The 27,543-nt window shown below is 51.0% G+C and overlaps 1 protein-coding gene across 1 annotated transcript in view; it reads left to right on the top strand.

The window, feature by feature from the left end:
• LGR6 (leucine rich repeat containing G protein-coupled receptor 6) overlaps window positions 1-17,471 on the top strand; it is a gene marked incomplete at both ends in the record, with an annotated part of 106,969 nt that extends 89,498 nt beyond the window's left edge. Inside the window, 12 exons of the mRNA XM_080632902.1 lie at window positions 44-112; window positions 859-930; window positions 1,605-1,676; window positions 2,771-2,839; window positions 3,787-3,858; window positions 5,183-5,248; window positions 6,111-6,182; window positions 7,710-7,781; window positions 8,638-8,763; window positions 10,865-11,025; window positions 15,505-15,585; window positions 16,240-17,471. Of these exons, the coding sequence (XP_080489028.1) occupies window positions 44-112; window positions 859-930; window positions 1,605-1,676; window positions 2,771-2,839; window positions 3,787-3,858; window positions 5,183-5,248; window positions 6,111-6,182; window positions 7,710-7,781; window positions 8,638-8,763; window positions 10,865-11,025; window positions 15,505-15,585; window positions 16,240-17,471 (2,164 nt within the window). The remainder of the gene's footprint in view (window positions 1-43; window positions 113-858; window positions 931-1,604; window positions 1,677-2,770; window positions 2,840-3,786; window positions 3,859-5,182; window positions 5,249-6,110; window positions 6,183-7,709; window positions 7,782-8,637; window positions 8,764-10,864; window positions 11,026-15,504; window positions 15,586-16,239) is intronic.
• Window positions 17,472-27,543: the final 10,072 nt, after the last annotated feature.

Raw genomic sequence — 27,543 nt, 5'->3', positions numbered from 1 at the left:
TACAGCAACATTAATGAATGTTTTTCCTTTCTCTGTCTTTCAGGGACCTGAACTACAACGAGCTGCTGGAATTCCCTGGGGCTATCAGGACACTGGGACGACTGCAGGAGCTGTGCGATTTCCTATTTATTCCTTTTCAAAAGCATCGCGTGTGCTCTGACCAGAGGAGAGCACTCGATCCAAGCCTTTCTTTTGGCTTTTCCAGCCCTCTCTGACATGCACTTAGAAGTAGTTTATCCCTTCGATTTCCATCAGCTCTCATCACCACCATCAACCTCTGCAACAGGCTGGTGGAGGCAAAGAGTAGATCCCCCCATGAGGTTTGGAGCAGGCTCCTCCTGCAGCTTTTCATCCTCCCATCACATCTGAAGGTCTCAAAGTCCATCTGATCTTCTTGTTCCTGGAAGAATTCTCAGGAATTTCCCTGGTCAGACCAGGAATCAGCATTACTGAGACATTCAAATGAGAATAAGATCCTTAATCCACTTTGAGGTGGCTTTTGAAATGCCTGTCACTAAATAAGAGGCAAATTTCAAACAGCCATGTGGGATTAAACAAGCTGGGCATCACCCAGAGCCTGGCCTTGGTCTTGGGCAGGTTTTGGTCTTGGTCTCTCTATTCTTGATGGGTTCAGTGAGTTACATAGAGAGCACCAAGCTGTACACAGAGTAAATACAGCAGAATGAGGGCTTTGTCCTGCCAAAAAGCAGACCTTGTTCACTTGCTGGGATGATGCTACATCTGGAACAGAGCCTACACATCCTATTTTCCATGTGTTTTGAAGACTTTACTGAAGAAACAAGGTGTCTCCAAGGCTTTCTCATTCATTAATATTGAGATATTTGTTTCTCCCAACAGCGGTTTTCATAACAACAACATCAAAGCTATCCCAGAGAACGCATTTGTTGGGAATCCTCTCCTCCAAACAATGTAAGATAATTAAACAATGTTTCCTAAATCCTTATATCCCCCAGAAAGGGGCATTTCCTGATGAAGTTTGGTTGGGATTCCTAACAGTCATCAGCATGACCGCAATCTGTTATATATGGGCCAATGCAAGCTGAAATTAGCTCTTCCTCAGCTATGCCTCAGGACTTTTGCCATGGGTTCTCCTTTCTCCGCAGCTGAACTTTGCTGTAGAACAGGCTGATAACAATGAAGAACCGATGTATGGGTGGTCTGCATGGAAACTTGCTGTGTGCAACAGGATTTTCAGAGCCCTGGTTGACATCTGCCTGTGTTTATTCCTTGTGTTTAGAAAAGCTGCTCACCAGTTCCAGCAGTATCTGTAAGTGTCAGGGAGCTGGGACACCAGATCGTTGTGGTGATCATAGGGTTACAGCACTAGAGCAGGGCTGAAGGAAGGCTTTGCATCTTTGGGTTCAGCAGGACACCAAAGAGCCCTTTCAGGCTAGCAGGAGACCTCAGTTTTACCAATGTTCAGCCAAAACAGGCTAGTGGAAGAGCCTGAGACCATCTGGAAAACAAGGATAGTCAATAGCTTCTGCATAATTTACTACTGGGTGCTCCAAGGCTCTTGACCTGTAATAGCATCTTCTCTTCACGCGCAGCAGAATCTGACCAGTTACCCATTTTCTTTGCAGCCATTTTTATGACAATCCCATCCAGTTTGTTGGACAGTCTGCTTTCCAGTACTTGCCAAAGCTCCACACTCTGTAAGTTCATCAAGCACGTCCTCAGAGAGGTAACACATCCAAGCTCCAAGCCCTGTGAGCTCGACACCTTTGAGGTCTTCTCCCTTCCTCTTTTCTAGAGCCCTTGTGCTAATAGAAGACCATGGTGCCACTCTTCTGGCCAGCCCCAAGGCAATGTGCCAAGAAGTGGACACTGCAGATGTTTGCTGCTGAAGAAGAATCATTTTGAGAAGAGCATTTTGGAGGGAGCATTTCAAAGCTGACAGGCACTGGAGTCATTTAGAGTCTCCGTGGCTGCATCAGCGCCAGCAAAGACCACACTCATAAGTGCCACAACTCCTGTCATATGCTGTTCAAGCAAAACCTACACTGTTGTGTAGCTGCCCAAATGCAAGGACACTGAAGGCATCTGCCTTCCTCCATAAGATGGAGAAGCAGAGGAACGTGTCCTTTAGCACTGACACCACGACACAAATAATCTTAGTGGGCAGGCAGCAGTGCCAGTGCTTTCCTCCATACGTTTGGCCCTAAGCCTGCTCCAGAACCACCACCACTCCATGTAGGCTGGCCTGCACTGCGTGGCTTTTCAGCTAACCTCTTGTGGCACAGCATTAAATACTGAGGCAGAGGAAACCTCAGAATCTCTATTTATAAGCCTCACAGAGCCTCTCACTGCAGGAACACACTCAGGCAAATAAATCCTTCAGATACCCATGCATTCTTTAGATCCAAATGCACAGGCTCAGGGCGCTTGCATGGGATGCTCTGCTTACGTCCCCCACGGTAAGAGTTTGGGGGGGTTCTATTTCATTTGAGTAGAGATCATGCCAAGGATGTCAGCGGTTTGAGGGAGGGCCTGAGCTTGCCAAGCCCCCTTGAACAGAAATGCCCAGCCCCAGCTCACTGCATGTGCACTGTGCGAGACGTCTGCTCCACCACGCAGCCAGCAGTGAAACACTGATGATGAGAGGGGGACCTTTGTATCGGGGCCTCTGATCACCACATCTGGGTGTGAGGAAGCAGATTTGCCACCACGGCTGATGGGTCTGGGACCTTGGGCAGCTACACCTGCTTGCGGGTCCTGTCCACCTCACTTCAGCCTCATTTCTCTGCAGGTCACTCAATGGTGCGACGGACATCAGGGAATTCCCAGACCTTAAGGGCACCACCAGCCTAGAAGTTTTGTGAGTGGCACCTCTCTCCCTTTTACCCCGCTATTTGTGCTCTTCCTCCATCAAGGCGGTCCAGGCTGTTTCAGCGAGGACAACTTTCACAGTGCTGTGCGGTTGGTTGTCTTCAGCTCTGCCTCTCCCTGGTTACTCACCTCTCTGCTTCGTTTCACCCCTGTGGCTCCTGAAAGCAGCTTTCCTTTCCGTGAGTTGCTCTCTCGCTACTGTTGAGTGTGCTCCAATCCTTGTTTGAGTTATTTTTGTCTCTTCCTTCCCTTCTGCACCTGTGAAGGAAGGAGCCTTTGGGTGCAGTGCTTCAGCATGGTCTGACGAGACCCAGCGTCTCTGCCCATCCTGGGACCAGCACTGGCAGGGCAGAAACCATCTGCCACCCAGGCTGGGGGCTTCTGCAGCTGTTCTGCTCTCATCCTCACACCACCAGACCCAGCAGAGCAGGAGCTGGAGGAAATGGGGTCTCTGGCCACCCATGTCTCTCCTCTCTAGGGCACTCATCCACACACTCTGCCCACTGTAGGAGCACAGCTGAGCACCCCAGCTCAGGAGCATGATCTGGTTGTGCTTTGCCTCAAGGACACAGGGACACATTATCCATTCCCCATGCACAGGTTTCTGCGGCTCCAGGCACATCACCAGTCTGGACAATGGGGAACTGGGATGGCAGAGCACACCACACAGGGCACTGCCGCCTGACCTCAAGGTGATGAAGGGCAGCAGTGAATTCCGTATGTGGCAGCATCCCAGAATTCCTTATAGCCACATCGCCCAGGTCCAGCAGCAGTGCCCGTTTCCAGGTCCAGTTTTATTTCTATCTCAGTATTTCATTATCCCATTGATATTGTCTCTCCTGCCACCACCTGGGACCAGCAGCTGGGCTTGTGGGTCTGTGACCTGTGTGCTGGCTCTCAGTAACATCATTTCTTCTCTCTCCTCCTCTCCTGTAGGACCTTGACCCGGGCAGGCATCCATCTGCTCCCCAGAGGGATGTGTCAGCAGCTGCCCAGCCTCCGAGTCCTGTAAGTAACAGAAAACCCAGCTTTCTTCTTGTCTCACTCAGGGAGGGGACCAGCTTTGGAAGCCTACCCTGGGGTTCTTATTCCTGTTACCTTTTCCATGCAGAAAACCCCACTTTCATAGGCGCTACCTTGAGCTTTACATGAAGCTTGCTTGCTTCATCCCAGCATGATGCTCTGGACTCACATGGTGCAACCGTGGCAGATCAGGGTTTTGCTTAGAGTCTTTCAGTTGCTTTGGCTCTACCTGCCTGGCAAAACAGTGAAGGATGCTGAGTGGAGGGATGTGCTTTTCTCTTGAACTTGGTGCATGATGAAATCCCCATCTCAGAAAGACTCCCGCGCCTTTCCAGGAGTCCCAGCCCTCATTCCCGAGATCCCAACTTTGTCTGCAGTCAAAGAAATCCTCAGGAAATGAGTCATGAGCCAGATTTATACAAGTTTGCAGCCTTAGGGCAAGCAGGAGGCTTGCCTCTCATCAGTTTTTATACAAGCAAGCTGAAAATGAAAACAAGTTTGTTCCAGGAAAGCAAAGGAATGAATTCTTGATCACAGAAATTGGGAACAAGAGGAAAACACAAGAATAAAAGAACACAGTTTGGAACTCTGCAGATCACAGCATTTTGGCTCTAACTGTCCCTGTAGGGAAGATCTCTCATCTTTAGACATTGGGACCTACTCAATGGCCATCTTGCCACAAAAGTGTAGCCTTTGGAATGGGCCAGGCTGTAGGGTCCCAGGCGCTCTGCTTATGCTTGCAAGTTATCTGACTGTAAAGCAGTGCAGCAGAGCCTGTTCCTCATGCCTGCCCCCTCCTTGTGAGAGAGCTTTACGAGGACACCCCACCTTTTTCCTCCTTCTTCTTTCCCACTTAGCTTTGCTGACATTAACTGCATTGCTTTCAGAATGGGAAGAGCGTGCGGGCCAATGCTTGCACCACTCTTGCCTTTGAGATGCATTGGCCTTCTGTCCCCGCAGAGGTGGTTCTCGCTGCTCTCCCCCACGTTAACACATCTGAATACAGATGATACCGTTAATGTAACATCTCTGGCCCTCTGCTCCTCACCCCACTCCACAGATCTGCTGCAGAGATCTTGCATGGGGGCTGTAAGTGCTACCATGGGGGCATGAGGCTTGCGCGAGTCCTTGCCTTGCACAAAGACGCTCGGAGCAGGCATCATGTGTGTGCAGAGTGGAGATTGGCTATTATCGTCTACCTCTGTGCAAAGTGGAAGTCGCGTCACCCCCTCTCCAGCTTTCCAAGGGAGAGATCACAGGTGCTCCCTTTTGATCTCTTCACACTGCTGTGCTGGTCCTTCCCCTGCAGGGAGCTCTCACACAACCACATCGAAGACCTGCCCAGTTTCCACCGGTGTCAGCGGCTGGAGGAGCTGTGAGTAACGAGATGCCCTCATGCACCACACTGGGGAGAAGGGCTCTTGTGGGGGGAGAGGCAGCTCCCACACTCAAACCTCAGCCTTCACCAAGCACTTGGAAAGCTGAGCGCTGGAACTCACTGCGTGGGCTGCAAGCGGACCAGAGCTGCAGGCTTTGCCCCTGTGCAAATACAGGATACGAATACATCCCCTGTGCACAGGAGCTTCGTTAGCTCAGTTCCTCTCAGAGGTCCCAGCCACAGCAAACAGAACTAGAACATGGCGGGTTTAACGGGTTCAAACTGAAACAGGGGAAGTTTAGATTGGATCTAAGGAAGAAATTCTTTACTGTGAGGGTGCTGAGGCACTGGAATGGGTTGCCCAGGGAGGTTGTGAATGCTCCATCCCTGGTGGTGTTCAAGGCCAGGTTGGACAGAGCCTTGGGTGCCATGGTTTAGTGTGAGGTGTCCCTGCCCATGGCAGGGGGGTTGGAACTGGATGATCTTAAGGTCCTTTCCAACCCGAACTATTCTATGGTTCTATGTGACAGCACTGAATTTCGCTTCAAAAGCAGTCTGCAGGCTTAGGGTGGAACAGAGTAGGGAGCCAGCATGGCTTTGTAGATAACGGGGCACATTTAACCACTACACATCAATGGGACTTTGCTGTGCTGTGATGGCATCAAAAGTAGAGGCTGTCTGAGCACTGGAGCTGCCCACTTCAAGCTGTTTTATTGATCATCCTGTTTACCCCTTGAAATAAGAGTAGATCTCCCAAGCTCAAACGACAGCTTCCACTGGGACAGTGTCTGCTGTGGGGTGACAACGATCCCTACAAAGTGTGAATGCTGCTTTCTCAGACCAGCTTCTGCTTTTTCAGTGGTCTCCAGAACAACAGGATCCACGAGATCAGAGCAGACACCTTCGTGCAGCTGATGGCCCTGCGCTCCATGTAAGTACAGCAGGGGAGCAACTGGACTTTATGCTGGAAGAAGGGGACTTGTGAGCACCAGCTTTGCTGTCCAGTCCCTCTTCCACTTCCCCTTACAAAAGAACAGGGCACAGACGTTCCCTCTGACTTCCTTTCTGCATGCAGTCTCCCCTCTGTACATGAACACGTTACCTGCCAGCCTCACTGCCCACACAGGGGGATGCTTCCCATCACATGCTCTGACCACACGCTGCTAACTCGTATGATGCACAGCACACACTACAGACAACTGACCTCTAGATACCCACAAAGGCATGGACTCATGGCAGGGACTTGTGCATGAGTACCCCTTTCCCTACCCGTACTAGTCCTAAGCCGTGCATTCCTGGGACCCCCATGCAGAACATCCCCTGTGATTTGGGACTGTGTCCTCACAACTCAACAGTCAGAGGTATGAAGTGCACACAAGTGTGCACACAACATGCACACACAGGAACCTTGCAGTACCCAGCCCATTGAAGTGCTTGGCACCTTTGAGAAGCTACCAAGGCTCCACAGGGTATGATTCTCCCTGCACATGTGAGAAGAGCCCTCAGCGTGCTGATGGTTTCTCTTTACTGTTCTCTTAGGAAGGAAACTGAATTGAATGGAAGTTTTTTCCCCTGGTGCAGCATTTAACAGGCCAGCATTCCCGGAGATGCACATTGTGTTAGTAACTGCACAGGAACGCTCCCGTATCCCATGGAACACTACAGACAAGCATGTCAATAGGGGCATGCTGCTGGCACACACACTCATACAAATGTACAGCTGGGCATGCAAGCCCCAGCATTTGCCTTTGGGTGTTTTCTGCATCCCTATGGAAGGACCCATCTCACTCAACTTCAGCCTTTTGCAGTGGAACACACACCTGGGCAGGTATCTCCAGCTCCCTTCGGAGCTGGAAAGATGAAGACACATGCAGGAGACTTCTCCTGTAGTCAGCCTTGGGAGAAAAAGAGGCTTCTTGATGCACTGGTTCTTCCCTGCCGATGACAGAGGGTGCTGAGCCCTTCAGCTCAGGTGGAAGCAGAGCTCATTGAGCAGCCTCAGTGTGTTCAAGCCAACTGTCTACGACAGGAAACACTCCCAGATGGCCTTGGTTCACCTTCACACGGTCCCTGACCAGATCTGCCCGTGCCTGGGAGCCCAGCACTGTGACCACATGAGGGATGCTCTGGCGCTACGGTATAACCTATCTACTGCTCTGAGGTTTACCGTGTCAGCATAACCCCCCAGATTTGCACAAACTGACCCAAAGGAACCTTTCCCATTGGTCTCAGCGGACGAGATCCTGCAGGGCAAACTCTTGTGCCCTTTGTTAGCAATCACCCGTATATAGACCCAAGCATATTCGTCTCCAAGGAGCTGCAATGAGACAGAGCTTGCTGCTGACCAAGAGGCTATAGATCCCACATTTGCTCACATTGAGCCCCTTTACCAGGGGGGTGTCAGCAGCTTCACTGCCCTGCTTTACACCCCTCTTACTGTCATGTCCTTGCCTTGCAGAGACCTGAGCTGGAATCACATCCAGTTTATTCACCCTGAAGCCTTTGTGACCCTGCACTCGCTCACCAAGCTGTAAGTTGCAGTGATACCAATGCTCCATCCCTGGTGGTGTTCAAGGCCAGGTTGGACAGAGCCTTGGGTGCCATGGTTTAGTGTGAGGTGTCCCTGCCCATGGCAGGGGGGTTGGAACTGGATGATCTTAAGGTCCTTTCCAACCCCAACTATTCTATGATATTTCTTTCACAGTGTGCCATGGACAGCAGGTATCTGAGGAGCTCAGATATCCCCAAGAATACCTGGCATTTAGATATCAGAAGGCTGCAATGTTGAGGTGCATGCCTCAGCACTGACATGGGCAGACCAAATCGCAGGGTTTCCTACCAATATTAAGGGGACAATGAAAAAGCATCTTCAAGATGCTGTCACCCTGAACACTTAATCCTCCACTTTCTGATGCTTTCATACCTAGTTTAGATGTCCTTATGAAAGATCAGCAAGACACGCCGTTTTGGCAAGAGTATTGCAGGCTATCTTCGCTGGCCATAGAGGGGGCCCCAGTCCTCAGCCCCCTCATTACGGTCCTTGGGTATTTAATGGGCTGGGAGCTGCAGTCATACCTGACCTGTTATGGGGGAAGTGGAGAAGGAAGAGATGCATGGGAGAGATATTTGTACAGGGAGGTAGATACTATCCCAAGCTTTCAATGGGAACATTAGTACCTGCCCCTCATTTTCCCTGGGGATTGCAGTATTGATCCATTTACCTCCAGAGGATCCTGGTCCCCATGCAGCACCAAGTCCCATTTCAGCATCCCATTAGAGAGAGTAATCCAGGCAGACAGTGTGGATCTCCAAGCCTCTGCTTGGCTGAGGTACAACCAGCACCAAAACCCTGACCACGGTCTCCCTCTCTGCTTTCCTTTCATCAGGGACTTGACTGATAACCGGCTGGTCACGCTGCCTCTGGGTGGCTTGGGTGGACTGACCCATCTGAAGCTCCAAGGCAACCCTGCTCTCTCTGAGCCCTTCACCAAGGAGAGCTTCCCCAAAATGAGGTAGTGGTGGTGTTGGCTCTTTCACTTGTGGCTCTCAGCACAGCCTGTATTTGCTTATAGCAATCAGTCTCCTTCTTTCCTTGTTTATCTCATGCTTTCCTCCATCCTTTCAGGCCAATAGGTTGAGGGAGCTTCATCTGCTGCTAATGCGCCTCATCTTTTAAAGTCTTCCATGGGAGAGTGGTGATGCTCCCGGGCCCATCGGCCCCCACCCAAACACACACACAAGTGGAAAGCGTGGAGCAGGCCCAGCTCAGGGCTCCCTTGAATGGAAAACATTCCCAGAAGCCAGTCCTAGCTAATGACATCCAGCTTTCCTTCAGTAAACTCTGTGTGGCCGCGTCTGGTCTGCTATGGATTAATGAGGAGCCTGAAGGGGTCAAACCAAGCAAAATGAGGCTGCAGAAGGCTTGGAGTGCAGTGCCACGCTGCAGGCTCTGGCTCTCCTGACCCTCCCGTAGTGGTGGGTCTCTAGCATGTCATCTGCCCTCAGGCTGAGCCCTCCGTGGTCCAGATGACTCAAATGGCCCTCAAGTGAAGCCATCTTTTGCTTGGGTCTCCCAAGTAGCTCCCTTGGAGCCAAGGATGCATGAGCTGATGCTCCCACTCATCCAGTACAGGTTCCCAAGGGTAGAGCTGCTCCAGTTTAGACACCCACTGTTGGATCACAGGCCACCACACCAACACTGGGCTTAGGAGCTCAGGCCTGGTGCAAAGCGTGGATCTCTCACTTCAGTCTGCCTCAGCAGTGCTGCCCACAGGGCTTCCCCTCCTCATGGTTTCAACTTATCATAGCTGGTTTCCAAATGGCAGGGGATCCCAGAAGCTTCTGGAAGGCTTTCCACACCCAAGATAGCGGTCCCTTGTGCCCAGTGGGTCAAGCTGAGCATTTCCAGGGCTGTTCCTCCTCTAAACTTAATTCCATTGACATCTGTGGAACTGATTTGGATTTGTACCAGAAAGACTGAGTGTGCAGGAGTGGTTAATGAGTCATGGCAGGTGATGGACCAAAGAACATATCCTTATCTTTGGGGTACTGCCATTAAATAGACCTATTCTTGGGCATATGTCTGGAGGGATGATGTGAGAACAGTTCTCAGCCATCCTGGGAGGTTCTGTACCTCCCTATCACCTTGCAATAATAGGATTTAATTGGGAGCTTATAACAGGAAGCCAGCTTGTATACAGAGTTTCCGTAGCCTCCCAGGGCTCAGCCAGAAATGTTTGGGAACTTAAAACAAAAGCATATATTTAGACTATAAGGTTTCACCGTATTTACTGATCTCGTCAGGAGACCTGAATTGTCTGGAAAACCTGAGGTTCCTTTGCCTCCATCAGCAGTCTTCCTGACTCCCAGCAAAGAAGCAGGAGTGTGCAGCCTTTGAAGAGCACGCAGCTGCTGACTGATAGCCTGGTATTGACCCACCTGATGTTCAGCTGCTATTTAATTAACCTTGAAACACATGCTGCAATTAACTGACAATTCGACTCCCAAGCAGAAATCAGACATGAAAACAACTTGCTCCACTCAAGAGACCTGAGATTTCCCTGTTTGAGCTGGCAGGGGTGAGCCATGCTCCTGGAACTGGAGTTTGGAGGTGCCTCTCTGACCTTCAGCACCAAGCACAGGAGGACCTTGCGCTCCCTCGAGCTCTTGGGAAGCTTCTCACTTTAAGCCAAAGAAAGGACGCCCAGCAAAACATGGCTCTGAGGTCAAAACTGAAGGGTGCACATGCAGGTGGTGCATTGCCAGAGGGCAGAGGATAAAGAGGCTATTTCAGTCTAGGGATAACTGCAGGAAGGTTTTCAGGAATATCCAGGAACTTCAGTGCAGTTTCCAAACCTGTTGTTTGACAACATCCTATTGACCAACAGTGTCTTTAGCACCAAAAGTGGGCAGTGTAGAGACACCATGGCGTGACTTGGGCCCACATTCTGTCCTACATGGAGCCCTTCAGCAGAGCAAAGTCCTGCTCCAATGTAACCATCACCTGACAGACTTGCTTTTGTTACCTATGGAAGTTAAGCACAAAGTGCAAAGCAATGGAGAATCAGGTCATGGAGGTGATGCACCTCAACGTTCTGCTTTCCCCCTCTGCAGAGTTCTCGAGGTACCTTATGCCTACCAGTGCTGTGCCTATGGAAGCTGCAGCAGCTTCTTCAAGATGTCCAACCAATGGGAGACAGAAGACATGAGCCCTGAGGAGGAGGATCCCCACAAGAGGAGCATGGAATTGTTTCCAGGTCATGCTGATAATCACTGTAAGTAAACTGGGCTGAACGGTGATCAACCCATGGGCAGAGCCCTGTTGTGAGCTAGGATGTGATCCTGCTTTTCCTAGGTACCAAAGCATTTGATGTCTCAAAAGACAGTCTCTCCTGGCTCTGTTGACAGACCAAGACCTACCATAGGCTGCCAGGCCCCCAGGCCAGTCTCAGCCTCGTGGATTATATGTGTGTTCATGAGATACTATGACCAGAGGGGAATACTGACTGATTCTAAGATGTGCCAGATGAGACTATTAGCAACTCGTAAAGCTTTTTAGATGTTAAAGCACTCGTTCTGTCTTGAAATACCAAACCACAGAGGTACAAATACAAAATGCTCAAGAAAATCCTTCTTTACTATATGCAGCTTTTGCAGATGTGTCCCCTTACCATTCAGTAATGCATGGTCTGCTCTTCACAATGAGGGTTTTGTGATACTGCTACTTTATTTAATCAATTGTTGCTTTATTTCTGTCCCCAGTGCTTCCTTTCTGATGGCCACCAGCCGTATTTAGCTGTGTTACGTGAATCTTGTAACACTTCCTCATTAAAGAGGAAAAAAGCTCTCAAACATTCCTTCCATGCAAGAGATAAATTGGTCTCATTAAGAGAAAACAACTCAGAGCTCTGTCCCTGCAGTGTACAGCCAGGCTCATCAGGGTGCTTGGATGCTGTGGGAGAACTTGTGAGAGGGATGGGGCATGCTTCCAGACAGCCGTGTCCTCTCAGCCTTGCATACTGCTTCCAGCAAGGGACTGAGGAGCCCTTTACAAACAAGCCTGCAGGACCTCATGGCCGGGTGGTGAAAGGCCACTTGTCCCAGGCAGCTGTGTAGGGATGAGAAATGGGTCCCCAGTGACACAGCCCTGCTCCAGCAGCCGGGCAGTGCTGCCTCCCTGCACCCAGCACCCATCCCAGCACCAAAAGACCGTCTGACTCCAGCCACATGGTGTGTGTGGTGCCATGGACTCTGGGACCAGCTCAACTCCTTCCAACCCTCCCACAGCCCTGGATGCCTGGGAACCCCCAGACACCACCCAAGTGTGTCTGGTCACATTCAACCGAGAGCCACCACAGGCCCAAAGGAGCATGGTTGGCACGTTCCCATCCCCTTGTCACAACAGACACTTTGGGTCCTATTTCCAATACTTTTGGTGCTCAGGAGACGCCTTTTTGCATTATAATTGGTGGCATTTCACAGATTTCCCCCTGCCCTAAGCCTGTCCCATGTGGTTGGGCAGGAGCTCGAAGGTGGCTCTGGGGCTGTCACACAGGGCATCCGGCAGCTCGCTCCTGTGACCCTCCCCAAACAGGGAGGACGGGCAAAGTGCAAGTGGTTCTATTGCCACAGGCCACTTCCATCACAGCCCCAGCACCACTTCAGGACCACTAGTTCGAGGATAGAAAGAGATGTGTTTATTTACAAACGTATTTGCAATAATGGAATGAAGCTCTAGAAAGTGAGAAGAGAACACACTTGTATGGCTGTCCTTGATATCAGCACACTGCTTTACCCAGCCCAGCACCTCCACTAGGCTCTAAAGCAGAGTCATTAACATTTCCAACATGCAGGAAACCCTCAGGGGTCCTTAGACCTAAGCTGCTTCTGCCATTCAAGACCACTCAAGCTTCCCAAAATCACCCGCCCAGGCCCCTTGCAGCCACCTATCCCCTGGGAAGGAGAGGGCACTTATCTGCAAAGCACACATGGGGACTGCTCAGGCTATGGCAGACACCAGAAAAGGGGAAGAAGCATCCAGCCCGGTGGTTTTTGTTCTCCTCCTCTTTGTTCCACATCAGTGTTAGTAAGGCAGCTGGGAACCATTCTCTATGCAAAGGACACTACAAGCAAAGCACTTTTTTTCCATGAGGCCTCTGGAAGTGGAAGCACGTTAGCAAAATTCAAATAAATAAAGGCTATTGACAGGGAATGCAGTCTGCCCTGCTACATCCCCATAGCCCTTTGCTTTTCTCTACAGCTCCCAGGCTAGGGGAAGCACTGATTTCCAGCAGAGAGAGGTACATTTTCTGCCTTGAACCCCTCCGCAATGGCCAAGGATTGCTTTGCAATTCCCAGCTAGCTCAGAAGTTGAGGCAAAACAAAAGATCACCCCTTCACTCCATGCAAATGTTTGATCTGCACTTCAAACCAGCCTTTGTGCATTGTGGCCCTTTGAAGAGAAAAGGGATGGGGGCAGGTTATGATTTAACGTTACCATGGGCAGAGCTGGACGGAAAGTGCAAGCCTCTGCACTGATTTGAGTATCGTGACTGCACATCACAGCCTCTGCGCTCTGGATGAAAAAGGCACTGGAGATTTATAAGACTATAAAATACAAGGACGAAACATTTTCCCATCCCACTGTGAGCGTTTTCTTTGCCAGGCTCCAAAGCAGCAGAAAGATTTCAACTCTTACACAGACACATTTTAAGACGGCTTTTTTTCCCCCAAAGCTCACTGGAGCTGAGGAAGCCACAATGCTTCTCGGGAGGCACTAAAGAGAACACGTTATTTGTCATCGTTCCTCAATCTAATAATCCCAGTCATATTTCCAAGCACAGACTGGGAGCAGACCTCATGAGAGACCCCATTTCTAAATAGATCAGGCAACTAAATCCCATTTGGGTTAGTTATATCCTCAGCACTGTGGAAACTCGCCTTCCTGCACGTGGACAGCAGCATCAGCCCATATCATCCCATGGAGAGTTCATCCTGGGGGTCCTGGTGGATAGGAAGATGACCATGAGCCAGCAATGTGCCCTTGTGGCCAAGAAGGCCAATGGCATCCTAGGGTGCATTAGAAAGGGTGGTTAGTAGGTCAAGAGAGGTTCTCCTCCCCCTCTACTCTGCCTTGGTGAGGCCGCAGCTGGAATCTTGTGTCCAGTTCTGGGCCCCTCAGTTCAAGAAGGGCAGGGAATTGCTTGAAAGAGTCCAGCGCAGAGCCACAAAGATGATGAAGGGAGTGGAACATCTCCCTTATGAGGAGAGGCTGAGGGAGCTGGGGCTCTTTAGCTTGGAGAAGAGGAGACTGAGCGGTGACCTCATCAATGGTTACAAATACGTAAAGGGTGAGTGTCAGGATGATGGAGCTGGGCTTTTCTCAGTTATGTCCAGTGATAGGACAAGGGGTAATGGGTGTAAACTGGAGCATAAGAGGTTCCATGTGAACATCAGGAAAAACTTCTTTACTGTGAGAGTGACAGAGCACTGGACCAGGCTGCCCAGGGGGGTTGTGGAGTCTCCTACGTTGGAGATATTCAAGGCCCGGCTGGACAAGTTCCTGTGTGATGTACTCTAGGTTACCCTGCTCTTGCAGGGGGGTTGGACTAGATGATCTTTTGAGGTCCCTTCCAACCCTCAGGATTCTGTGATTCTGTGATCCCACAGCCACAGATCCAGGTCCCTGGATACCGGGCTGCAAGAAGCAAAACCCCACGTCCCTTTCCCCTTCTTCCCACTTGCAGAAAAGCCTCCGAAGATCTCCACTGGGAGCAGCAGGCCGTGCTGGTGCCATGGGTGGGCATGGTGCAGCAGCACAGCAGCTGTCCTCACCATGTCCCAGCGCTGTGAATCAGCGGCAGTTTAAAAAGAGGAGCAAGGAACAGAGCAGAAAAGCGTGCCTTGGATTCGATTAAGAGGATGCCATTCTCCTTGGTGATGACCTGCCGCTATGGGCCACCAAAACACAAACCACCCAGAGCCATTCTCTTCCAGCGGCTTCTCCTTCAGCCAGGGAGACTCTGCCTGACCCTCAGTGAGCCCAAGCCTGGCTCAGGGTGCCCTCGTGATGGAGATGCGGGCCCAGCAGGATGGGCAATGAAGGCAGTGCAGTGTGGGTGCATAAACCCCATGGGTCCGAAGGGGCAATCAGCCTGCCTTTAAGAAAATGCAAGACAGGGCACCACATTCCCAAGAAATTGTAGGACATAAAATAAAGCAATAGATGTTGGGTTCTTGTCTTTTTGCTTCTGAGCTCTTTGGTGGTGGTTGCTCATGAAGACTTTGTGCTGCAAGTAGAAGCTAACAGCACTCTTTGAACAAAGCTCCAATGTCATTGAGGATGAACCAACATTGGACAAAGCCTGCCCAGAAAGCTTCCATTTAGAAGATGCATTTGAAGGCTTTGTTTTCTGTAACCACATAGGCTGGAGTATTTCTTTATGTTTAATAAAGCATGCTGGGAGGAGGGATCTGCAGTCACAAAGCGCTGGGATCTGGGTCTCTTCCACTTCAAATGTTGGGAGTAACCTCAAAACAGAGGGGCTGCCCACACTGCAACCCCCCAACATCTACAAGAGCCTCTCCCTCTACAGCAGTGACTGCAGGGGGCAAACCAGACACCAGCAGCTACTGCGAACTGGAGGGCTGGGAGCTGTTTGGGAAGGTCTGTGTTGAGGACAGGCAGTGGGAAACGCTTCTAGCCCTGCTGGCCCTGCTCATTCTCTGAGCACTGATTCTCATTTTCTCCCCAGATGACCTAGATACAGATGACCTCCAGCTGGACCTTGAGGAATCCAAGCTGCACCCCACTATTCAGTGCACACCAAGCCCAGGTGAGCAGCCAGGGAAACCCTTTGAACACAGCCTGGAGCTTCTCTAAGTCCCCAAGGCCCCACAACCCTTCCCACATCTCAGACGTGCAGGTCAGAAGCCAGAATGGTTGGGCTCTGGCCAAACTGGGGACAAGTGAGGAGCTTCCTTCTCCCAACTCAGCTGTAGCTGCCCTCCTTTGAGGGGAGGACAAGGTCGGATCAGGTGATTCCTGATCAGGAATCTGAGGTATCCAGCTCCTCCATCCACCACCCTGCCCACACTCAGACTCATGCTTTCAAGAAGTTCCTGTTCCCTTGAAAGACTTAGACTTTGCTTTGTCCCAGCCAGCCCATAATACTGCATGACAAGACCTTGTCCTTGATCTCCTGATCATACTTGCAGCACTGCAGACTGCAGGGGTATTTTACTCTGTTGCCTGAGAAAGGGAGAGGAGGGAGGTATCACTGTCTCCTTACTTCCATCAGAACCATGCCAGCAAGCACAGGCTGGCTGGGACACCAGGAACTGCCTTCGGATTTGGTCCCCATTCGCAGCTCAGTGGTGTCCTCACAAGCAAGATCGCTCAGTTTCCTCTTATTTCTTTTGATCTCTACTGCTTAAAACTTGTGAAGGGGAATATCCTGGGTATAACTTTGGGGTCTGTTTTCCTCCAGGTCCCTTCAAGCCTTGCGATCACTTGTTCGAGAGCTGGATCATCCGCCTGGGAGTCTGGGTCATCGTTCTGGTCTCAGTGCTCTGCAACGGGCTGGTCATCCTGGCCGTCTTTGCCTCTTCGAGCTACCTCTCTCCAGTCAAGTTCATCATCGGCTCCATCGCCGGAGCCAACATGCTGACAGGCATCTACTGCAGTGTGCTGGCTCTCGTCGACGCCCTGACCTACGGCCGCTTTGCCAACTACGGCGCCAGATGGGAGACGGGAGCAGGCTGCAGGGTGACGGGATTCCTGTCAGTGTTTGCCTCCGAGGCTGCCATCTTCCTGCTGGCGCTGGCTGCCGTGCAGTGCAGCATCTCAGTCTCCTGCGTGCGGGGCTATGGAAAGTCACCTTCCTTAGGCAAGGTCAAGGCTGCTGCTTTTTGCTGCCTGTTGCTGTCCTCTGTGGCTGCCGTTCTCCCTCTCTTCTCCATTGGGGAATACGGAGCATCCCCTCTCTGCCTCCCATATCCCATTCCAGATGGGAAACCTGCCACCCTGGGCTTCACTGTGGCCTTGGTGATGACAAACATGCTCTGCTTCCTGACTATCACAGGCACCTACATCCGACTCTACTGCAACCTGCTGAAGGGGGAGTTCAGCGCTGTCTGGGACTGTGCCATGGTCAAGCATGTGGCCTGGCTGATCTTCACCAACTGCCTCCTCTACTGCCCAGTAGCCTTCCTCACCTTCTCCTCCACACTCAACCTCTTCCTCATCACCCCAGAGGTCATCAAATCCATCCTCCTCGTGGTCCTGCCCCTGCCTGCCTGCCTCAACCCATTGCTCTACGTGCTCTTCAACCCCCACTTCAGAGATGACCTCCGCCTGCTGAGGCGAAAAGGCCAGGTCAAGGGGAGCTACCCCGAGTCCTGCGGGGTCGATGACATGGATAAAAGCTCCTATGACTCCACGCAGGCTCTGGTGAGCTTCTCCGACCACATATTCGAGACACCCGATTCCCTGGGAGTGCACCCCATCCTTGACAGCTACAGCTTCCCCTCCATGACGCTCGTCCCCTGCCAGCAAAGGGTGGGCACCAGGGGGAAGGAGAGAGGCTTCTCTGAGCGCTGTCCCTGCCTCAATGACAGTGAGGTGCTGATCACTTCAGAGAGCAGAGAACCAGCCGGCAGCAGCCTCCGGATAACCTTCTTCCCTTCCCCTCCCACATCACCCTACGTGTCTCACTTATAAACCTCCTCTGATCAGCCATGCCCAACAGCCCCACACCACACACTGAGGGCCAGCCCCAGCACCGGGTGGCCAGCCAGGTGACAGCAGGCTGCTCCATGTAAAGCACCAGTACAACCCATCTACCCTCACCCCCATCATATCTGCCTGGACAATGGGCACTGCTCTGCCAGCTGCCACTCACCTGGGAGGGCTCTGACTGAGATCCAGATACTCAGGGCTGGCCATGGGAGGAAATAGACCCCCTGCGTGAGTGTTTCTCCTGCTAGGGACTGGCTGGGAGAGAGTCCCACCAGCTCAGGAGATGGGTCAGGGAGACCCTCATCATCATCCTGCAGCATCACAAACCAGAAGGAGCCTGCAGCAAAGCCAAGCATGTCTTCTCAAGGCACAGATGTCTTAGCAAAAGCCATTGCTCTGTGGCAGAAACACATGGAAACGGCCAACTGCAATGATGTGGCTACCCATAGGGACCTTGGTCTCCAGGGTCCTCTGCAGGTCCCACAGACCCCTGGAAATGGGCTTGCATCTGCCCCACACCACTGACTGGAAGAGCAGAAGTGGGTTAAAAGCAGTGTGTGCACCTGAGGTTTGGACCGCCTCTGTTTTGGGAGGCTCTGCTTCATCCACTGGGAGCCTCACAGGTTGGGCAGGACCCCCACTTTCAGCTGATACCAGGAGCTGGGAATGCTCAGCCCCTCCTTCAATCTGACCCACAGTGGCTGACAAGCAAGGGGGCTCTGAACTTCAGGGCAGCCAAATCCAAACACCTCCCTGGAGAAACCCATGTGCTTTCCCTGAGGTCACTCAGCAGCACCTCGGCACGGTGCTTCCACCTCCATCACTCCTTCCACCTTCACGTGCTGCAGCACTCCTGTCTGTAGTCACCAGGCTCCTGGTCACACACAGTGAAAATGGAGTCTGGCTCCCCCATGACCCCAAACCTCACTCCTGGAAGAGGTTGTTGGCTCTTCTCCCCATGCAGAATAGCCATTTAGGGGGCTGCATTTGCCCTCCCCTACTTTAAGGGCAGCTCATGTAGGAGGAGGGAACAGAAATCAGCCTTGTGGGATGATGGCATCAGGAGGACGCCAGCCACTGGGAACAGTCTCAAATCTGCTTCCTGCAGCTCAGGGATCTCCCAGATCCACCCTTTTCATCACAAACCTTCCCACTGCCACCCAATGCAACAGGGAGCCCCGCGATCAGAGCTCAGGCCCTACACAAAGCTTTGGTCCTGCTGACATTACCGCAGCTGTATGTCATCTGTTCTTGTGAGACAATAAATGAGCCCCATTGCTGACCAGTGGCTGGCTTCTGTCCTCTTGCATGTGAAAAGCACCTTGTTGGTTCATTCAGCAACCTGCTGCCCACCTCTCCAGCCAAGCTGGGCTGCTGGGGCTTGGATGTTGTTTGTATGGCTTAAGGGAGCACTGGGGAATTGTGTGTGTCCACATGAGCTGGCATCATCCTCCACACCCCTCTTCTTCAGAGGGAAGAGCCAAAACACCCACCTTTATGCAGCAGAATTACATCACCTCTGTCCCTCTCCAGACCCATGGACCAGACCCACCTGGTTGTACCCTGTGATCCTGAGCAGGGCAGTCTGCTGCATAACAGTTTAAGGACATCCTACAACAGGGTCTCCCATGCAAAGGCAGAATCCCCACCCAGAGCCAAGCTCTGCTTCTCTTCTCTGCTCACGAGCCCTGCAGTTTCGTTTCAAGAAGAAAAACTTGAGAGGTCAGCAGGAACTCAGAGGAAGGAGATCCAAAGGTTAGAGAAGAGGATTGGAACCCCAAATTTAGTGACAAAATCCAAAGCTCTGCTATGCGGTTCAGGTGGGAACGACGAAAACCATGCCCCGTTGTGATAGCTGAATCCTGATCCAGACTTCCGATATCCTGCAGATGCTCCAAATCAGTCCTCATGCTCAGACCATTAAAACATTAAGCCATTTGCTTCCATTCCCCTAGGAAAAAAGTGGAGCTGTGCTGTAAGTCCCAATGCAGCAAGTTCTGCCAGTGTGACAGAGTGGTTCAGCAATGCCCCCAGTGAGGGGGTGGTCCTGGGTCCCCGCTGACACACCAGAGCTGATGATGGCAAACTTCAGTGGTGCTGCCTGCAGCAGCCTGAGTGAGCAAGAGGGCACCGAACTGGTGGGACATGTTGAAGGGGAGGACAAGGCCTTAAGGGTTACATTCTGGCTGTTGTGGTGTATTCCAGGCAGAGACCTTCTGGGTACTTGGCTTGCGGAGCTGCTCTGGAAGCCATTGTCAGGGCTGGGCACCTTTGAAGTTTCCCCTGCACAGCAAGGCACTGTCAGGACGCTCTGAAGGGAAGAGACAGCATGTGTCAGGGAGGCTTTTGGCCTTGAGGGATCCGGAAGCATTGTCTACCAGGACAATGTAGAGGCAGTCTGTAGGCACTCTCAGATGTCAATGTTTCACTTGTCCAGCCCTTCTGGCTGTAGATGTACAACTCCTCTGAAACAAAGCCAATGAAGCGAGAACCCTACAGGGTTGGTTTTTCAATCTCATTGCTTTTTCCACCAATGTTATTCTTTCTGGAAGCCTGGGCCATGATTCAGAATGCTTGGGACGGCAGCATCGCCATGGCCTTGGGGATGCAAATGATGAGAAGCCCTGCATGGTATTGCACTATTTGGTACTGGCCTCCTCAGAGGCCAATGAAAAACAGGTATTTTGGAGAATGCAAGCACATCCCTGAGACCGAGACAGCCTCCAGATCAGGTCTGGCAACAGCAGTTCCAGGTTATATGAGCTGGCAAAGGGTTAATCCTTCTTCCCTGCTATCCAGTGACACAAAAACCATACTCACCTTTTCAGACAATCTCTTCCAAACATGCCCCAAGAACCATTACTGTTTAATGCCTGATTGGGAACTTCAAGGCTATCTCATTCACACAAAAGTTTGCTGCTTTGAGCTCCTGGAAGCAAAACCAAGGCGTTTAATCTCAACCTTTTGTCTGTGGATATTTTGTTAGCTGTAATTCCTGCTGGGATCTTTCCCCTGCCATCCAGATCCAACATTTGTCCATATGGACTCTGTCCCAGCCCCAAATCCCCACACACCTCTTCCTTCCATCACAGGCCCCAGGAAGGGGATGCTGGCTGGTGTAGGCACAGACAGCTTGCACAGGGTTGGAGCGTTAACAGTGGGTTCCGATTCCTCTGGCCACTACACTTTCCCATTGCTATGCTGGGAAGCATCCTGCTGGGAAGCAGAAATATTCTGGGAAGTATTCTGCTAGGAACAAAACAACCCAGACTTCAAAGAACACAAAAGTGAGAAGCTCCGGTCAGATATGGACCTTCAGATATGACCTGTCAGATACGGGCACCTTCAGCAGTCAGTATCAGGAGAGGGAGGCACGGAGCAAAGCCATGGGAGCCCTAGGCACAGCATAGGAAGAGGTGTTTTGGAAGCAGACCTCCTGGGGTCTGTGGTCCAGATCACACGTAACGGATGCTAAACCCTCCCCCCCAGTGTCCAGGCAACCAACCCTCACCTCTTAATGCCTCTCACATGCTTAAAAGGAAGGCAGAAACTCCAGCTGTCTCACCATGTGCACACCATAGGGCGAAATGCAACTCACCTTTTCACATGACAGCTCTGCTGCAGTGAAAATCTCTTAACAGAGACAACCAAAAATAGACCTTCCTTGAGGTTAGAGCTCAGTCAGAAACAGGGTGAAAAAAAAAGCTACTGAGCTGGATGAGATTCATCCTCTTGTTATCAAACATCAAAACACAGGCTGGTTTAGGAACAGCATCCCGAGCTGCAAAACAGACTAAAGGAAGTTTCACCTGCTTCTGGTGGGCTACAAAGAGGTTTTGGCTCACTATACAAAAGAGCCTGTAAACAGAACGTGAAGACATGTCAGCAAACACACCACCACCAAGCAGGAGAGCTCAACGTCAAGTTCTAATTCTGAAGTCATTTATGTTATCCCAGATCTGTTATAATAGCGACCAACCTGGCCACAAGATCCTGGAGACTTTCTAGACAGAGAAAACTTCAGTATAAAAAACCCCTATCATATAGCACACAGAACTGGAAAATAAATGCTGCACTTTCATGCCTTCACCAGGATGTTTAGACTAAACTAGAACAAGCCCTGAATGCAGGGAGATGAAAGGAACCTAAACCAATTTTGGTCAGACCAGCCCTCTGGAAGGCTCCAGTCTAACTCTTTACACAAAGCAGGACTACCCCCAAAGCAAGATCAGGTTGCTCAGCACCTTGTCCTGTTAAGTTCTGAAGCCCATCAAGGATGAGGATCCCACCAGCTCCCTGGTACCTGGCCCAAGGCTGCACCATGCAAATGGGGTGAAATTCCACAGCAGAATTTCCCTTGCTGCAGTTTGTGTCCGCAAGCTCCTGCCTTTCCAATGTGCACACCTGACATAGCTACACATTAGGTAGCTGCAAACAGCGTGATCTCCCCTTCATCTTCTCTTGACCAAGCTGAAACCCATCTCTATCACCCCCTCCTCATGTGTCCTGTGCTTTAGTCCCCAGCCACCTCATCTGGACTCTCCAATATGTCTGTATCTTTCCTATACTGGGGACCTCAAAGTGAAGCTGTGACTTCCTAAGTCCCAGATAGAGATGAATAAACACTTCCCTCCACATGCTAGCTGTGCTTTTACCAATGCAGCCCAGTCTGTGCTTGACCTTCATGGCAGCAACATCTTCACAAGCGTGCATGGGAAACACTGCTAGAAACCTTGCCAAAGTCAGGGGACCCAGTATCCCACTGATCCTCTCCATCCACAGAGCCAGTCATCTCACTGCGGAAGGTAATTGGTAAGAGTTACCTTTAGGAAAACCACACTGACTGTTCCCAATGACCTTCTTGTCCTTTGTGTACTTTCACATCCTTGGATATGGTTTTGAGGAGGATCTGCTCCGAAACTTCCCCAGGGACTGAGGTGAGACTGGCAAGCCTGGTCTCTCCTGGATCTTCCTTTTTCACCTTTTTGAGGGTGGGTGTGACATTGTCTTTCATGGCAACCATCAGGATCCTTCCCCAGCTGCCAAGAGGTTTAGAATCATAGAACCATAGAATAGTCAGGGTTGGAAAGGACCTTAAGATCATCCAGTTCCAACCCCCCGGCCACGGGCAGGGACACCTCACACTAAACCATGTCAAAGACATGTAGACCATGTAAACCGTTTTCAAGGACAATGTAGAATGGCCTTGAAATGACATCAATCCAGCTCCCTCAGCGCCCTCCGGTGCATCCTGTCTCATCTCAGGGTCATGCATAGCCAGTTCCCTTAAACAAAATGGAATTTTACCTTCTTCTGATGTACCTCTCTCAACCGAACCCTGCCACGAGGCACACAGATGAGGGAGGCCACACTAGTGAAGCCTGGGGCCCTTTCTATGTCCTTTGTCACCAGGACTCCCAACCCATTCGCAGTGGGCAGTTTCCTAACTTCACCCCTGGGATGTTTCTATGTTCCTTCTGGGCAGCCCATCCCTGCTTTCACTTTCTGTGCACTGAAGGTTTTCATTTGAGCTTAGTCATGAGTTCATCCACACTGGCCTCCTGCCACGCTCGCTTGACTTTCTGCAGATCAGGCTGGGCTTTCCTTATGTTTGGAGAGGTCATCCTTGAAGATCCAGCAGCTTTCCCGGGCAGCTTTCCCCATGAAGGCAGCCTCCATTGCAGTCTCACTGAACTCCTCAATATGCCCAAGTCCTGGTGTCAGAACAGTGACTCTGCTGCTCGCATTCCTCACTTCTCTCAAATCCGCCAAGCCATGATTCCAGCAGCCAAAGCTGCCATCAACCATCTCCAACCAGTTCTTCCTTCTACATAACCCACAGATCAATCACCTCCCCTGCCTGGCCTGCCCAGCACTCTCATCAGACATGAAATGATCATTTGACCTTACAGTGAGGCTCTTTCTGCTTTTTTCACCTCATCCTCTGACCTACGAAATCCCTGTCTGAAGCCTCACAAAATCATGGCACTGCTGCATCAGCTTCACTGGGGGTCCTCATTAGACCGGCTAACCAGTATTATCCAGAAGAATGAAACTCAGTTGGAGGGGAAGGGGAGCAAAAAGCTTCCCATAACTGCAGGATCTAATGTTTTCCTGTGTGTCCTCCCATCTGGGGACAGAGACCTCCTGGGCAGCATGAACCAGAGCCCTCCAAGGAGCACTGGGCAAGCTGGGGATGTTCTGGCACTACTCCCACTCTGGGCCTCTTGTTTTGGTATACCATCATGTTCATTACTAGTCCCATGTAGTCTTTTAGACTCCTGAGTCTGGCACTACCCCAGCAAGGGGCATGTAAGAGAAAGAGTACAGGTTACACTCGTGTCATGGTATTCTAGGGAAGAGGTAACTTATGAAAGTTGTCTGTGAAACTGAAAGTCTTCATTTGGGTGAAAACCCACTCTATGAAGACGAAGGCAAAAGACAGGCAGAGACACAAAGACACGTTGGGTCCCACAGTCACCTCCTCACAAGCATGCTCTCCCCTCAGTGCCCAACCACCAGGCTCAGAATTGTCTCCGAAAATTGACTCAGAAGTGTGAATGTGGGTACATGTTCCCTAAGGTACATCCATTGGGAGCAAAGTCAGGTAACGTGGGTTCTGCAACAGAAACGGGGGTTAAATGTGTAGCAAAAGGTGAAAAGAGACTGTTTCCAGTGGCAGCAACCCCAGGGGATGCTATGGCAGCCAGCAGGTCAGCTGCTCAGTGAGCAACAAGAGCACCACGCCAAGCCCTGGGCACCAGCACCATTTCCAGATCCTGTAGCCCACAAGTGCTGCCAAACAAAGTCTTTCAGGCCAGGCTGGATGGGGCTTGGATCAAGCTCCTCCAGTGGAAGGTGCCCCTGCCTGTGGAAGGGGTTGGAACTGGATGAGCTTTAAGGTCCTTCCAACCTAAACCATCTTAGGATCCTAGGCTTGGGGCTGCTGGGGGATCACCACTCCCTCATGGTGTGCAGACCTTTGAGCACCGATGTCTGGGAATTCAGCCTTGGGGAACAGGTCAGGGACACAGGATTCTCATGGACATCTCAAAACAGTGACACCCCCTGTGGCGTTTCACATCCAGAGTGGATAAAGTGCTGAGAAAGCTCATAATGGACACAACATGCCAATACTCACATATTGCCCTGCCTGCGTGTCTGGCAAGCTAAGAGGGACCATAAGCTCCTGCGTGGCTGCTTCAGAAGAAATACCAGGGGTCTCTTCAGCCACTGCCTCACACACACACACATGCACACAGTTCATAGAGCTCCTACAACACTGGTCCTGGGAAGATCCTCTCTTTATAGAGCTGCTGGAGCAGACTTGGAGCTACTCTGCCCTCGCGTGGTGTGTGGATACTTCTGAAGTAATGCATCTCGCTGCATCTTTAGAGCTACCACTGTATCACATCCTTATGAGTGTATCATACACTTATCAATGTATCACCCTTACTAGTGTCTGCAGAAGATGCTGCACTCATGCACACATGGGTTCACGGACCATTCTGAAAGCACCCGACAGATCATATCCAACAAATACCTAAACCAAACCCCAGAGATAGGCCATTCTGAAGATAAGCATAAGATATCACGGGATGCTTTTTAAAGTGCTCTCAGATCATTTCTGAGACATTTCTTACAATGTTCCTGAGGACACTCCCCAACTCTGGAATGTTTCTATCCAAAAGTCATTTTAAGTTGACTCAAAGACCTCACCTAAGGGACAGACCCAAGAGGAGTTTGACAATCCATTGAAAGCTCCAGCCCAGGAACAATTCCGCGGCTCCTTTGAAAGCTGGAAAAAGTCCTGAACTTCCTTGAGCAGATCCAGCACATCCAAAACTGCAGCCAAAGGCAATTCTGAAAACATAGAGACCTAAGGTCCCGCCAAAGCAGTTCATCAAATGTCTATGATCCCATCAAAGGGACAGCTAGAAAATGCTATAGGGCACCACTGACGAAACAAGTGTGAAGATCATAAAGCAGGTGTGAAGCTGCCCTAGAGCCAACCCCTATGGATTGGTTGTAAACATCTTGGTGATTCTAAGGATGTCCCTAATAACACCACATAGAAGCCATTTTGGAAGCGTTCTGTAATGTCAAATCATAGCCATGAACACCCCATTAAAAGGGCTATAAAAAGAAAACCCAACCAAAAATCCCACAAAACCATCCAGTATCAAAAATCCTTTGTGTGATTTTTGGAAGCATTCTCCTGGGGGCCTTTTGAAGGGATTTTACAACGATCCCTCCATTTTTGTGGTCCTATTTACAATCACTCCTTTGTGGGGATTTGGGCTTACTCTTGATAGCTCCTTGGCAGTAGGTTGAGTCTCTTCAGTGTGTTTTCACAATAGCTCCACAATGGAGGTGGGGTATTTTTACAAGAGGCATTTTGTAGGTTTTTGGAGACAGTTTACATCATGGTTATGTGATGGTGTCTTGGGCAAGGATAGGAGGGATTTGCTGTAAACTGCCTGAGTGATGTTGGATTTGCGAGTATTTCCCCTCTTAAGTCTACACTCATCAGGTTACAGATCCTATTTCATGCAATCATAACCACAGGATTCCCAGCGCTGACGCCACTTGCAGGGGAAGGGCTGGAAGAGACGCGTTGCACACAGCTGAGGATAACACCCCCCTGCAGCTCCCAGAGGAGAAAGCCTGAATCTGCCAGGAGCCCTTCCATGCAGCATTCCCAAAGGGATCACCTGTGGTGCCAGGCCACCACGGAGCCCCTGCCAGCTCTCTGACCAAAGGCAGCAAAGGCAGATGAGTGGGGCAGCCCTCAAACAACAGCCATGGTGGGTCAGGTGCGACTTCCACTAGCCCAGATTGCCCAAAGCCCTTGGCAGGAGGTTGGAATTAGGTGATCTTTGAGGTCTTTTCCACCCAAACCATTCTGTGATGTTATGATTCGATGATCCCCAAGGATAGGACAAGTCCTGTCCAGCCAAGCCAAGGAATCTAGCTCTATGGACATGAACAGAGACTCAAACCACGACTCAGATTGGAGGTCTAGAGGCTTCTGGGGGTCTCTGGTCCAACCCTGCTCAAAGCAGAGGCAACAACATTGCATTAGGTTGCTCAGTGCCTTCTGCGTTCTGGGTGTCTTTGGGAGCATGGTGCCTTCCTACAGCATCACCATTGCATGATGGAGCCACATTCTCACACATGGCGAGGCCACGTTTGTTTCCCAAGCCTCAGCTCTATAAATACCACCTTATTCTGGAAGAGCATTACTGTGGGAAGGTTACTTCTGAACCACACGATGTACCTGCTTCTTGTCTACTCATTTACACAGTTGATGCGGTTTATTTCCTCTATTTTAATTCCTTTTTCCTATTTTAAAATACTTTAAAATAAAAGGTAAAAAATATATGAAGAACATGAATATGGAGAGCAACTCAATATACGTGTCACCATTCCATCCCTGGACACATTCAGGATCAGAGTGGACTGGGCTCTGAGCAATCAAGCTGAAGATGTCCCTAGATGACCTCCAAAGGTCCCTTCCAACCCAACCTATCCTATGGTTCTATGACTCACACACTGCGTACGTGTATCTATTCATAAACACCCAGTATAACACTACATTTTGTGGGACCTTTTTCATCCTTTGGGATATAACGTTTATTTTAATGTACCATTTTTACCGTGGCTACCTCAGCGTCCCCTGGACAGGAAAGCAAATCTTGGTGTTCACACTCGAGCAGCGGCAGAGCGTGACCCGTGCCCTGCTCCTGCTGAGGGACGCGCCCAGGCCACGAGGGCGGCCACGGGGGCGGCCACGGGGGCAGCCCCGCCGAGACCGGGCTCGATAAAACTGCACCGTTGTACCCGCACTTGGTCGCGGCGGGGCCCGGCCGCGGTCACTCTCAGCGCCGCCTCCCCCCGCTGCCGTGCGGGAGCGATCGGGCCGTTCCTCCGCGGGGTGCGGTCCCCAGGGCCGGGCCGCAGGCGGCGGCAGGAGCCCGTTGCCCGGCAACCGCGAGGCACCCAGGGGCGGGGTCGCGCCGGGCCTGACGCACTCAGTGACGCCATCATAACG

Source organism: Psittacula echo (assembly GCF_963264785.1).
Source record: "Psittacula echo genome assembly, chromosome: 22".
NCBI classification, from domain to species: Eukaryota; Metazoa; Chordata; class Aves; order Psittaciformes; family Psittacidae; genus Psittacula; species Psittacula echo.
The sequence above is the reverse complement of the archived record's forward strand: the minus strand, read 5'-3'. Positions and strand labels throughout refer to the sequence as shown.